We start from the raw sequence: 13,501 nt of genomic DNA on the forward strand, positions 1-13,501 counted from the left end.
TATCTATCTATCTATCTATCTATCTATCTATCTATCTATCTATCTATCTATCTATCTATCTATCTATCTATCTATCTATCTATCTATAATGATGCCTTTTAATGCTTTAATCAGCCAAGTTTGCCTTTTAATGCTTTAATCAGCCAAGTTTATAAGTTCATAACAAGTGGGTATTTACCCAGATGGCATGACTAACCCTGAGGGTCACACATAAACTTGTGTTTTGCGTCTTAACAATATGGTGGTTAGGAAAGCTGAAAATAATACACAGGAGGTTTCCATCACCTGATAACTGTGATTTAAAGCAACATGTTTAATTTCTATTTGCTCATAGAAGACCATAGTTTGATGTGTTAAAATCCAGCAGCTAAACATTGCAAAATACTAAAAAAAGTGTAGATTTCTTTCTCTGGTTTATCAGTTATGGTCAAATACAAACTTTTTTTTATATTGTAAGCCATATGTTTTGAATCCACTTTGTTTTTGTAAAAGCTTGTGATTTATTTGGCATGTTTTTCATTCCTATTGCGTAAGCTTTTTTATTTAGCTTCATATGGTCTTGATCTAACAGAGAAATGTGGACATTAGGGTTTAAATTGATTTATTCGGTTCCCCTAAATAAACCTTATTTAGGGGAACCGATCTAATCAACCCCTACTGTCAGTATGCATCTTGAAAAGTTGTGCAGAAAATAGGAATAGGTTTTTCAATTAAGTTGTAAAAGCAAGCAACGACTTACCAGAGCTGAAAAAGACAAACTTTGTTTACAAATAGAGGATATTAAGAGACTCAATTATTTGTTCAACCTTGTATTGTTATTTTCATTATTCATAAATGTTAAGATTAAATATAACTTGAATTCTGTTTATTTCTCTGGAAAATACTATCCTCTACTGATTTTCTGTTTTGAGTAGAAAATGGATCCTGTTTTTATAAACAGAAGAGAATTGCAGCCTTCGGATTGGCTGTACTGGCTCCATCCTGTTCAGGCAGTTTACAGTGATCTGAATGTGGCATTTTTTAATGGCTTCAGCCCAATGTGTTTCCAGTTAACTGCGGTCTAAGAGCAGGAGTCAGCACAATCCAGCAGCCCATCATTATACGTGTCAGTAATGAGCGTTTTACCACGAGTGGGACGTTTTGGGTCTGGGGCAGCGTGGAGCAGGGGGAGGGGGCTCCATCCCGAGCATGTTTATGATGGTTAGGCCTGTTTTAATGATCAGCCACAAACAGCAGTGGGGTATGGAAAAGATGAGAACTGTTGTTTTGATTAGAACAAGCATGGCTGCATGCAGCTTACTGTCGGAGGCAGAAAATGACAGGGCTTAAAGAAGGAAGAATGCGTATGTTTAGAGTCGGAACAAACCAGTCACCTTTGAGCCCACTTTGCCCATCTACAGTAAGAATGGCCCACGCATTGCAGCTTGGTTTGGTTTTAATCTAGTTACACCAAGATTCATAAAATTATTAGCACACTTCTTAACAAAGTGGCACAACTGCCTGAAAATAATTGAAATAATCATACAATTGTTTATCTATCTTACTACTTCAATAAAGTTAATTCTATACACTTTACAATCAGTGCACATATTTCTGATATTTATTTCTTTAAAATCTGGAGATTGTAGGTTATATATAATAGAAATTAAAATTCAGAATATTACATACAGTTAGACAAATGAAAATTCACTAACCAGTTATCTAGCAGACAGACTGTATGGAAAGACAATGGCATCATAAGACCCTTTTTACAAAATGCTGGATCCCAGCATATCGTTAGAAAGTTGAGGGGAAGAAAAAATGCATGGATGATTGCAGCCTTAAGAAGTAAACCTTACAAATAAATAAACCTTAGAGTGTTTATAGTTTTCATTTGTTAAATGGGATATTCTATTTCAAAGATTTCCATTATCAAGCTGACTGTGCAAAAATATTTGACTTGCTTAGACTTGTGACTAGATGCGAAATAAAGCAAGCACAAACACAACACACATGAGTAACAAATGTTCTGCTTACTAATCAATTTAATGTTTTTTAGACTGACACACCTCACTTATTAAAACCTTATAAGATTCTCTTTCTTCATCATACGGTTTGGACGCCAGCAGTCCTTTGCTAAATACCTATTATTATCACCGGCAATTCAGTAGCACACAGTTAAGTCCTAAAACAGTCTGATGAGTCAATAGCTAGCATGTGTTTTATAAGAGACAATTACAGGGGCTGAGGCAGTTCATTTAAATGTTTTCAACATTTGACAGGAAAGTACCTAACAGTGAAAGAAAAATAAAAGTCACTCAAGTTTTCCAGGATGAGTTGTCCTCTTTGGAATCATTGTGGCTGAAAAAGCTAGAAAAAAAGGACCTCACAATAACAGAAGCAAAAACCATTGTAAAATAAAGTTTTATATGCAAAATCCACCATATCAGCATATTCAACATACTGGTCACACCAAAGTCACCAAAAATGATTCTGAAATGCATGAAAAGGCCTAAAATGATCTAGCTGTTGTTCTTTAAGCCTTGGGAGTGTCTAGACTGCCATATAAAACGTTACAATGAGGCATGACAGCTAAGAGGTTAAAGAAAACTCTATGAAAAAAAAAAAGAAAGAAAAGAAAAAAAGTATAAATATATATATATATATATATATATATATATAAATATTCATAGATAGATAGATATCTTTATATCCTTGTGAGCAATGGTAAAATAGCAGCAGTCTGCTTTAACTCAGCCGATTGGAAGCAACAATTGGGAGTCAGGCATTGATTTATTACTTATATACATTATATAGACCACTAAAACTCCAATCACTAAGATATGGAATCTTGCAGCTTATTAAAAAGTGTTCCAATGCTACCTTGAAAAACAAATAAAAACAAAACTTTATCAGTTTAGAAGTCCAATTCTTAAATAATGTCATTAAAAATGAGGTCAAAAAATGTATTTTGAATTTTATTGTCATTGTTCTTAGTTTAATATTTCTTTCCTCAGTTTGATCTGAAAAACAAACTTTTAATAAAAAAAATGACAATTTTTTGTTCAAAACTAGAATATTTAGTTATTACATTTTAAATCTGCCCATAATCAAGCTTTAATGAGCCAGACTTTAACTACTTACAAAATTAAAAACATTTAATAGTTGCTTTACCTTTTTTTAGTATACATTGACAATGAGAGCTTCCATAAAACTCTCTTGCTTTAACTTGTTGTTTTTATTTCTAGTCAAGAGGAAACTCACAGGTGTTTGGTCAAGTTCCCAGACTTTGAAGACAGTGAGCTGAATTTAAACTTACCTCTCCGTCATCCCTCCAGGATCATGGCCCTGCAAAAAACCATCAGTAGCCATGATGAATAGAGCCTCTGTATGCTTTGGCAACATAGTTCTCTACTGCCCTTTCAGTAAACAGACAGCCAAAAAAACACTGAGGGAAGAATTATTAAAAACAGCAACGGGTGTAGGAAAGTCACCAGAAAAAGAAAACACAAACAAAAAAATTTCCATTAACATTGTCCTACACCATTGTGGAAAATTATTTTCCTCCCTTAAGAAAATCTTTGCTTTCATATCAGTCAAAGATAACTTAAGTAAATGCAAAGACTAGTTTGAAGAAATATACATGGCCCTATGTTACAATATGAATTAATGGATGATTGCATTTATTTCAAAAGTTGGATTCAGTTCTGCTAGACATTCCTAAATGCTGCCTGAACTATAGAAAATAGAAACTCCTTAAACAGAACGTGTCTGATAAGCTGATTTTATATAAATATATCAAATCATAACAAAATCAAAAAATCAAAAACAAAGTAATTGGCATCTGGAAAGAGTTACAAGGCTATTTCTGAGGAGTTCTACTTCTAGTAAAACCAAAAATAGAACCATCATCCACAAAAGGAGGAATCAAAAAGTGACCCTTCTAAGGGTTGGCCTTCCTGAATTATTCAGGTCACAAAAGAATTCAAAGTAACATCTAAGGTAATTGTGTTATGAAGCAGGAAAATTATACAAAGCTCACCAGCAAATCTACAAAATGTCAAGGTTTTGGAGGGGCTTTATAAAGTCTGGAGCTAAAACCTTCAACATGGCTGGATTAAAAATATCATGTTAACAAGAGTGGGTCAAAATCTTTCAAAGGAATATAAACACCAATGGATAGTTATTGCAAATCCTTTATAGCAGTTGCTGCTGCAAAGGGTAGCTGGGTCAGCTATATAAAAGGCATTCACATTTAAAAATAGCTGTCAATCCATTAACTTTTAATAGATAACAGATCGATTGAAAATTTCCTTTTGTGTTGTCTTTGTCTGATTTTACTCTTTGATAACTGATGTTGAATTGATAAATGTGTTAAAAAAAGACCTAATTAGAGGCAAAAAGTTTTTCAGTGAAAATGGAAATAATACAGACAAATAAATGAAAGGAGCAAAAGCTAACCATTATGTCTTTGGGTTGTTTTTTTTCAGTTCTTGCTGTGCTCTTCCTGCAAGGAGGTAAAATACTCATGTTACTATGAAGTGTCTCAATAAAATACACATTTATACTGGAGTTTTTGTGCACTATATTTATTTAAATGTCTTTATGTGTTCTGACAGCTTGGGGTCAAAGCAGCAGCAGCAGCGGTGGTGGTGGTGTGGTGGTGGAGACCAAGAACATTACCCTCCCTGCAGGCTCCAGGGCCGTGCTGCCCTGTCAGAGCCCCCGCATGGTGTGGACCCAGGACAGACTGAAGGACCGTCAGAGGGTGGTGCACTGGGACGTCGTCTATAGCAGCCCTCCATATTCGGTGGAGCGAGTTTTGGACATGTCACCTGGAGCTCGTCAGAGGGTTTACAACGGCTTTAATAAGGGCCGCGTTTCTATATCAGACTCTGCTTTCACTGATGGAAATTTCTCGCTTTTCATCAACAGTAAGATTATTTAGATTTCCTGTAGCAATAGTGTCTTGTGGAATTAACCATATAGTCCATGTTTGTGTAACACAAGGATAAAATAGATAATGTCACCTAAACTGCAGCTCCTCCGATCTTACCATCTCTTGACTGCTTTTCAGATTTATGCTCTTTTTTTTCCTTGCCTGCCTGTTTAAAGCTGTCTTGTTTATCCTCAGAAGTCTTCTCTAAAAATCTGTGACTATTAGTGAACTCCCTACTTATCTATTGTTTTTCTTTTTTCATCAGATGTACTGACAAGCGACAAAGGAGTTTATACTTGTAATTTGCACCATCATTACTGTAAGATTCACCAGTCCATCCAGATCCAGCTCAATGTAACTAAGTCAGGTAAGGCTAACAAGCGCAAAATACTTTAATTTATTGGCTTTGATGCATAAGGATTTTTTTTTTTTCCAGCTCGGAAAGAGAAACGATACTGGGATGGAGAGAAGACTGTGCTTGTGGTCCTGTTGGGGAGCTCAGTTATGCTGCCCTGTGTGAACCGGCTTGCCCTGTGGAGAGACGGAGTGCAGGAAGACCAGCAGCAGGTGGCCCACTGGGACTTCCAGCCTCCTGGGGTACGTCCCAACAAGGCGGACCGACTGGTGGACCTCTATGCCTCTGGAGAGCGAAGAGATTACGGGCCTCTGTTTGCCCAGAGGAAGATGAACGTGGCAGAGGATGCTTTCACATACGGCGACTTCTCACTTTCCATCTTTGACTTGAAGCCTGCAGATAAAGGCCTGTACTCCTGCCACTTGCACCATCACTACTGTGGTCTGCATGAGAGACGCGTCTTCAGGCTCACTGTGGGACCTCCGGTTCCACTCGAACCCACAACCGCTCCTAAAATCTATGTGAATGACGAGCAAGAAAAAAGTGAGTCTGACTTAAAAGGCACAACAATTTCACTTGAATTGTGATTTTCTTGGACATAGCTGATTGTTCTGTGCTCTTAGGTGAACTCAGACTGTGTTCCTGGCAATGTTTCTCTTCAGGCCTCCCTGTTTTTCAGTTTGAGTTAAATAGGGAGGAGGCACTATAGAAGGAATGTGGGGGCCAGTTGAATGAGGGAAAGAGGGTAAAAGAAAAGACAAAACTTTCCGTAGCTGGATGACCACTAATTCAGGATTTTTCTGGAATGCTTTTTCTTTTGCTTTAAACTCCTTGCAGTGGAAGTGGTATAATTATTCCCGCCAACTCTTTTATATTTTACAGCTCTTTGTGTAGCTGCACACACTGTAACTGCATCACTTTATAGTAGAAAAAAATGTAAAACATTTTGAACTACAGTAGGGAGGGGATATCTTGCTTTTTTTGTTCTCCTTTTACCCTGATTTTCCCAAAAGTCCCTTCCCACTGTCTAGACTGCTGTGGTATCTGCTTTGCTGTTTATTCTTCCTAAACCAGCCTCTGCTCTGCTGCTTTGCTGATGTGTATCAGCTTTTGGCAGGGCCATGTTTACTAGCAGCCTGAGGAAGTTCTCCTACATCTGTTCAACATCTGGCCCAGCTGTGACATAAAAGAACAAAGGTAGAGGGGTGAATGTATGTCAGGCTATTGATTTTCCTCCCCCCCTCGAGAGCTGCCATCCCGTTTAATTACACCGCACATTATTCAGAAAAGAAATGCTCACATGGAATGGTAGGATCAAGCTCATTTCAGAACATTTCTACACGCTATCCAGCTTCTTTTGTCATATTGTCGATCTTGTCTTGGACTGAAATCAACGCTTGTGTTTGCTCCCAGGTTTCGAGTGTTTTATAAGATAAAATATTATGTAAGCTTTTTCTTATTATGATCCAATTCCTCCTGTCAAGCAACCAACAGATTAAGAAAGCTGTTGACAACTTAGATAATATCTCAGTCTTTTAAAATGATGATGCTTTTCTTCGCTTCATTGAAATGCAAATGATTCATGGCCCACTGGGTGAAACGAAATAGCACAAAAACAGAGAAGGTATTCTGTGAGCAGCATATGTGAAATACCTATTGACAAGAACAGGCTTGTTTGATCCGCCAGGATGATGTTAAAGGGCTGCTGGTGTAACGTGGCTCTGGGCAGGTCGGTTGTCCTCCAGAGAGAGAGAGACAATGACCTAAGACATGTTTCTATTTACATGCATATCAGCTACATTATACAATGACAGCTGATAATTAGTCTAACCAGAAGGGGGTGTGTTTCTCCTTTTTTTCCCTCCATGATGCAATGTCTTTTTTTAAAGCATGGCCAGAGGAAATGAGTTATTCATTTTTCCCCCAATTTGATTACTTAACTCTCTCTATATTTCAAAGGCAAAAGAAACAGATCTGTTCCACCATCTACTGATTTGTTTTCAACACAAAAATACCCACATTTTTTTTAACCAGTAGGCATGGCTGTTTACTTCTCAGCAATTAGCTAAATAATTTACTTTTTTTTCTACACACCAACTGGATTTTAGTGTTTGTGAGAAGATCTGAAAACCGTACTGAGTGGAAAACTAATCCCGACATGCAGACAGACCACATTAGTGAAATTTCCTCGGCTTGCAAACACGTCTCCTCTTTTCTGGTCAGTGTGTGTTTTTACTGAGAGAAAGAAAAAAATAACAGCTGCATGACATCAGGTCTGGAAGTCATTACAGCCGAGCAGCTTTCTGACATTTCACTCTCTGCTTTCCCTTCTGTCTTTCTGGAAGGAACAAGAAATAGCCTTTCCATTTTCTTTCTAAAGGTATTCTAATGTTTTTCACTTTTTTTCACAGTGCAGCTAAAATCCCTCTAAAGTGTATTTTTATAGGATTCTTTTAAATTTAACACAGTCTAGTGGAAAATTATAAATGAATAAACAAAATACATGATTTACTTGATTTTCTTAGAAGTATAGATAAATAGTTTACCATGCATTTTCATTTAGCTCATCTTAATCAATACTTTGTGGACCTACATTTAGCTGTTGTCACAGCTGTAAGTCTTTTGAATGGGGTCTCTACCAGCTTTTCAAATTTAGGCTTTCTCTTTGCACCCTACTTGATTTCTAGTTTTTATGATCTCAGTTTTAAAGCCTTGCCACATATTCTTCCAAGGGTTTAGGTCTGGATTTGACTGGGCCTTACACAGGCTTTGATCTAAAGCATTTTATTGCAGCTCTGGCTGTGTGTCAAGGGGCATCGTCCCTGCTCTGTTCTTTTTTCCGGCTATAAGAGTTTTTTTTTCCTTTTTCTTTTAGGTTCCTTCATCTTCACCTCATCTCTGAATAGTCTACCAGGTTTCTCTGTGTTAACAACAAAAATAATAAGTAGCACAAGTTCTAATTTCTATCACAAATAAACTTTAACATATGGTTCTTGTTTGGTATCATCTGACCAGAGCAGCTTGGTTCAGATTTTATCTTTACTAACTTTTACACGCCTTTCTACTTATTAATTGACATCTGGAGGAAAGGCCTGCCACATATTTCACAATGTATTTAGGTTTCAGATTCTGACACTGAAAAACAGATCAACCATAGGGACAGGAGATTGTTTCTATCATCACTTTATTGAAGGCTAATAAACATCATTTTACATTCCCTTCTTTAAATGTGTTGATTTTGTCCCTTGTTTGCTTCCAGAGCCGGAGGAGGTCTCAGGGGAAGATGGTCCACGCGTGGTAAACGTCTTCCTCCCTGAACAGCGAGGTTATTTTGTCCAGCATTTGGGCTACTTCCTGGCAACCTTCCTGCTACTGGCCTTCATTGTCTTCGCTGTCATCATGCTGACTAGGCGACGGAAGAAGAGAGGTAATTTGTTCCTTTAGCTGCTGTATTTAATTTGACAATTTCAACTTCTTTCTTCCGTATTATGAAGTGCATTTTCATTACGATCACTGCTTGTCTGTTTTAGGACTGGAGTATGAAATGGGTAGATCTGTTAGGTGAGATATTATTCTGTAAAACATATCAATATAATCTCCATTTTATGTTGTATCACTAATTTTGGTTATCCACATGCAGGGCCAGCATAATCAGTGGAGGTGAGATGGCATTAGAATGCACAGAGCTGAGGACTTACAATCAGGAACCTTTGAATTCAGGTATACTTAACCTAAAAACAACAAATGACAAGTAGTTTTTTATACCAATGCAAATTTTTTTTGTCTAATTGCCCATTTATTTTGCTCCAAACAACGCAGATTACAAAAATAATCTACTGAAAGAAAGAGATATGGTTAAAGAGTGTAATAAGGGTGAGAAGTTCTTCAGTGAAATTCAATGAATAGACAAACTAACATGTCATAAAAATGAAGATTTGCTCCAACTCTTTCTCTTGCAGAATTCGATGGCAGGATGTGAAGTGAGTGTGATATTTCTGAGATGCTGCTGGCAGGTCCAGGGCAAAAACCGGAGGCGTAGAGGATGACAGAGAGAACGGAGGAGAAAATAAAAAATAACACAGGAAATCCAGGAGAAAACACAAGAGGATTACTCCCTCTGCTGTAACATGAGAGAACAAAGCTTTTTCAGTTAAAGGCTTAAATTTTTCTTTTGACTTTTTCTTCCTTACACGTATAACTTGCAATTTCATCAGCATTACTATAGATACATTTTGTCCATATATGTTTCATTTATTTCAGTTTTGAAACATTAAGTTTATGGAAATAAGTTCCTAATGTTAATTTTTTTTTTGCACAAATTCAGTTTACTACAACATATAACTCAAGATATTTCAAAGGCTATTTTCTTAATATGGGCAGTGTGGCTCTCAGCCCAGGGTGGGATCTATTTTGGAGCGATATGAGGACTTTGTCAATTCCACCTAAATGAGTTTTCTATTGCTTGTTTTGCTTGTACAGTCCACTGTGTTGTGAAGGCATGCCAGTGTTGTGCAACTACTTCTGAAACTTTGTTTCCGTTAATGTAAAAATAAAATAAATAAATCTTTCTTTCTCAAATGTGGCATCCTAGATTTTCCTTTGCACTAATAACAAGCAAGACCACCATGCCTCACTCCAGGGTTTTATTGTTTTAATGACCTAGAATGCTTGGTTGTCCACAGTCCATTTTGTTGCAATTGCAACTAATCGTCCAGCCCTAATTCAGCTAAATAAAGCCAACTTCATTAAGAAGTTAAATAATCTTAGGATTTTAAATAATAAGCTCACCTTATTTTCTTCTCCTACATTATTTTGTTTAAATCCACATACAGTCATATCTTTTTAATTGTTTATTTTATTTATAATGATTATGTCATACAGCTCATAAACTGTCATATTTCAGTTTTTTTGGAAAATATAATTTTTTTAATTAATCCAATAAAAATAATACATGCTCTCATACAAAAACTTTCATACAAATTTTAAGGAACACAGAAAGATGGGATTGAAAATATTCCAGCACACACGTTCTGCAAGTAGGAAAAGTTGAGTAGAAGAAAAATGGTGGGGGGGAAAAAAAGCAACAGGCAAGAAAAACAAAGCCCATATGGTGAATTTGGAGGAAATGAACAAGATTTGGACTGTGTCCACCGGTCAGGGTCAAAAATGATCACCCAGAGAAGTAGCCATGTCATGGGCTGCAAATGTGAGCTTCTTTGTGCTACTGCTGAACCAAACACAACATCAGGACTGTCTGAGATGAGTCAGAAAAGGACAAGACCCTTAACAAATCCTTTCTCAGTCAAATCAAAGTTAGCATTTCATTTCGAAATAAAAAAAGCATGGAAAAAGAGTGGAAAGGCACAAACCCCAGTAACACGAGGTTCTGCTGTGAAGTTTTTACACTTTGGGTTAAAAGCCATGGACCAGAGAGCTGAAGACATTAGTCTGGTAAGCTCTAATGAGATGCTGATTTCCATCCATCAATCCATCCATCTTCTCCCACTTATTCCATCAGGGTCACTATGGTGTGGGTATCTATCTCTGGCAGTGTATAGGCAGGGTACACCCTGAATAGATCACCAGTTTGTCACAGGGCAACACAGAGAAACACATACAAACATGAACACACACACGCTCACTGCTAAGGACAATTTTTAAAGATGCCAATTAACCAAACAGTTATGTTTTTGGATTATGGGAAGAAGCTGGGGTACTTGGAGAGAACCTATGCATAATGCCAAACGTGCCCTTAATAAAGTACTTCATGCAAATATTGCACAGTGAATGGGATACTTTTGAGTCAGCTGATATATCTGCATTAAAACTTATTTCCATTGACTATATTCAGTATTTATATTTTCTGGAAAAAAACCCCCAATGTTTTTAATCAGTAAGCCACCATGTATGACTCTGTGTAGTGAATCTATATGATTTCAAATACCGGTAATATATTAACCAAAATAAGTTGAAAACGATTTCATTTAATTATAATGTCTCTATGTATTTAAAATCTTTAAACAATGATCTATCTGTGAGCGCTATTAGTCTGAGCTCCCCTCCCTTTGTTCCCAGTAATCAGTGTGCAGCAGAAAGCTGAGGGTTGTGTAAGGCATCCAGAGGCGCAGCTCTAACGCACCACTAGATGGCAGCACTATCTAACCAATCAGACCAAGAGCAATATTCCCAACTCCCATATCGCAAGGATGTGGACTGTCCCTTCCTGTTTTAGTGCCGAGAGAGCCACCGTAGCGCCTCAGACAGTAGCAGGAACACAGGCGCCCAGAACGCGATTATGTCCGGATTTTGGCTGCGTTCGTCGCGCAAACGGAGCCGCATTACGCGCCGCGGGCAGCAGAGCTTCCTCTGTTAAGGAGCTATGCTGTTATGCTGATCTCCGGGTAGCTGGTAACAGAGCAGGCCTATTTATTGCGCTGCCAACCCTTGTTCCTTTCCTGTGTCAATGATTGTCCTCTTCTCAGTCTCTCATGGCGGAGACTAAAATAATATATCACATAGACGAGGAGGAGACTCCTTATCTGGTCAAACTGTCCGTTTCTCCAGAGAAAGTCACTTTAGCGGATTTTAAAAATGTCCTCAACAACAGACCCGTCAATAGCTACAAATTCTTCTTCAAATCCATGGATCAGGATTTTGGGTAAGTGGCCATCGTCGGTAATTGTCATTATTATTATTGTGTTAATACTAATAACCAGCTCAGGTTGTTTAGTTTCTGGGCCCAGACATAATATCAAAGGATCCAGGTTGCAGCCTTGTTACCTGCAGGTAAAGTGGAGCTGTGTGTGTCTCCATGCTCCTCCTGGCACCTGCTCATTATTCCAGGCTGCCCTGCGCGCAGCGGAGGAGGCACACGACCTGTTTGAAGTGATACCAGATCCGTCCGGAGCCCTAATGACGTAGCCCTGCACTGTTCACACTCACTCACACCAGATCTCACTTAAGTGACAATATTCCAATCAGCTGCAGCAGCCTGACAAAAGGTCCATGCCCAAGTTCTCAGGTTTCACAATATTTGGCCTTTCTTTCACTTTCTCCTGCGCGTTTTTTTTTTGGTCACACTATTTCCCCCACTATATAGCCAGAGAGGGGTCTGTTTTACTAATTAGTCATTCATGTGTCCTATATGTGAACAATAGCCTGGCATCACATTTGTTTGCCTAAAATATTTTGAATATTTTCTGTTTTATCTTTATTTTTTTAAATGTGCTTTATTACAGCAATTGTTTTTAAAGCTAGATCACACTAATTTAAATATCTATATCCAGTTTTCTTTGAGAACCGACCTGCAGCTTCTGATTCTCACACTGCATATGCATCGTTTGATGTAAAAACAAACAGATTTTGTTTTCAATTTATATTGGAGCATTTATTCTAAATATAAACCTGTTTCAGACAAGAGTGATAAACACTAAAATAATCTGTCCTAAATTAAAACCTCTTAGCTGCACTACCTCACACTTTATTATATATATATATATTAACATTAATGTGTGCCAGTTATTCTTGAATTGTATTTTGCTGTGTGAACCATAAATAATTTGTAAACTAATTTTGTCAGCTTTAGTTTATCAGAGCTGACAAAAGTTTTTTTTAATCTTTGCAAATTATAAAATTGGTTAAGATAGTCAATATTTCCGTTTTTAATTATTTGGACACAGTTTGTTTTTTCACCAGGACTGTTAAAAATGAGTGCTTTTAACTCCAAATGTGACTGAACCAGGAAAATACAATAAAATTTCAAGGTTATAAACATTTCTTCATTAAATATATACGGTATATATTTTTTTCTGAATCTGAAAAAACAAGTGCATGATTTTGTTTAGTATGTTAATAGTGTAAAATATTGAGAGGTTTTGATGTATCATTGGATAGGAGGAACAAATGTAAGTTTTCATTATTTGCTGAATGGTAGAGTCTAACCTAATCTCATGATTCAAATGGTACAAATGCATGTTTGTTCTTTTTAAAGAAAAAAAAAAGTGTTGGATGCGCATCCCAGCTTTCTGCTTATTGTCTTTTAATGCTGCTCTGTAATCTAGTTACACCCTAAACACTATTTAATAGAGAGGAACCATTAAATGGATATAACATGAAGGATCTTGAACAGACACATGAGCAAATATAATGTAGAATCTCCAGTTTTGTAAAGCCCCTTTTAATTTCTCTTTATTAATCAAATAAACACCTGAAATAAATATATATATATA

At 37.1% G+C, this 13,501-nt stretch overlaps 2 protein-coding genes across 2 annotated transcripts in view; both read left to right on the plus strand.

Annotated features, from left to right (window-relative positions):
* mxra8 (matrix-remodelling associated 8) overlaps window positions 1-9,373 on the plus strand; it is a 9,596-nt gene extending 223 nt beyond the window's left edge. The window contains exons 2-10 of the mRNA XM_015373544.1: window positions 4,470-4,496; window positions 4,599-4,913; window positions 5,184-5,285; window positions 5,355-5,816; window positions 8,533-8,700; window positions 8,804-8,834; window positions 8,914-8,993; window positions 9,093-9,146; window positions 9,233-9,373. Coding sequence (XP_015229030.1) covers window positions 4,470-4,496; window positions 4,599-4,913; window positions 5,184-5,285; window positions 5,355-5,816; window positions 8,533-8,700; window positions 8,804-8,834; window positions 8,914-8,993; window positions 9,093-9,146; window positions 9,233-9,252 — 1,259 coding nt within the window. The 3' untranslated portion in view covers window positions 9,253-9,373. The remainder of the gene's footprint in view (window positions 1-4,469; window positions 4,497-4,598; window positions 4,914-5,183; window positions 5,286-5,354; window positions 5,817-8,532; window positions 8,701-8,803; window positions 8,835-8,913; window positions 8,994-9,092; window positions 9,147-9,232) is intronic.
* A 2,388-nt stretch (window positions 9,374-11,761) lies between these two features.
* The window catches only part of dvl1 (dishevelled segment polarity protein 1), a 30,152-nt gene continuing 28,412 nt past the window's right edge, over window positions 11,762-13,501 (plus strand). Inside the window, exon 1 of the mRNA XM_015373497.1 lies at window positions 11,762-11,931. Coding sequence (XP_015228983.1) covers window positions 11,762-11,931 — 170 coding nt within the window. The remainder of the gene's footprint in view (window positions 11,932-13,501) is intronic.

The sequence above is a fragment of the Cyprinodon variegatus genome, unplaced genomic scaffold (assembly GCF_000732505.1).
Source record: "Cyprinodon variegatus isolate N-32 unplaced genomic scaffold, C_variegatus-1.0 Scaffold87, whole genome shotgun sequence".
NCBI classification, from domain to species: domain Eukaryota; kingdom Metazoa; phylum Chordata; class Actinopteri; order Cyprinodontiformes; family Cyprinodontidae; genus Cyprinodon; species Cyprinodon variegatus.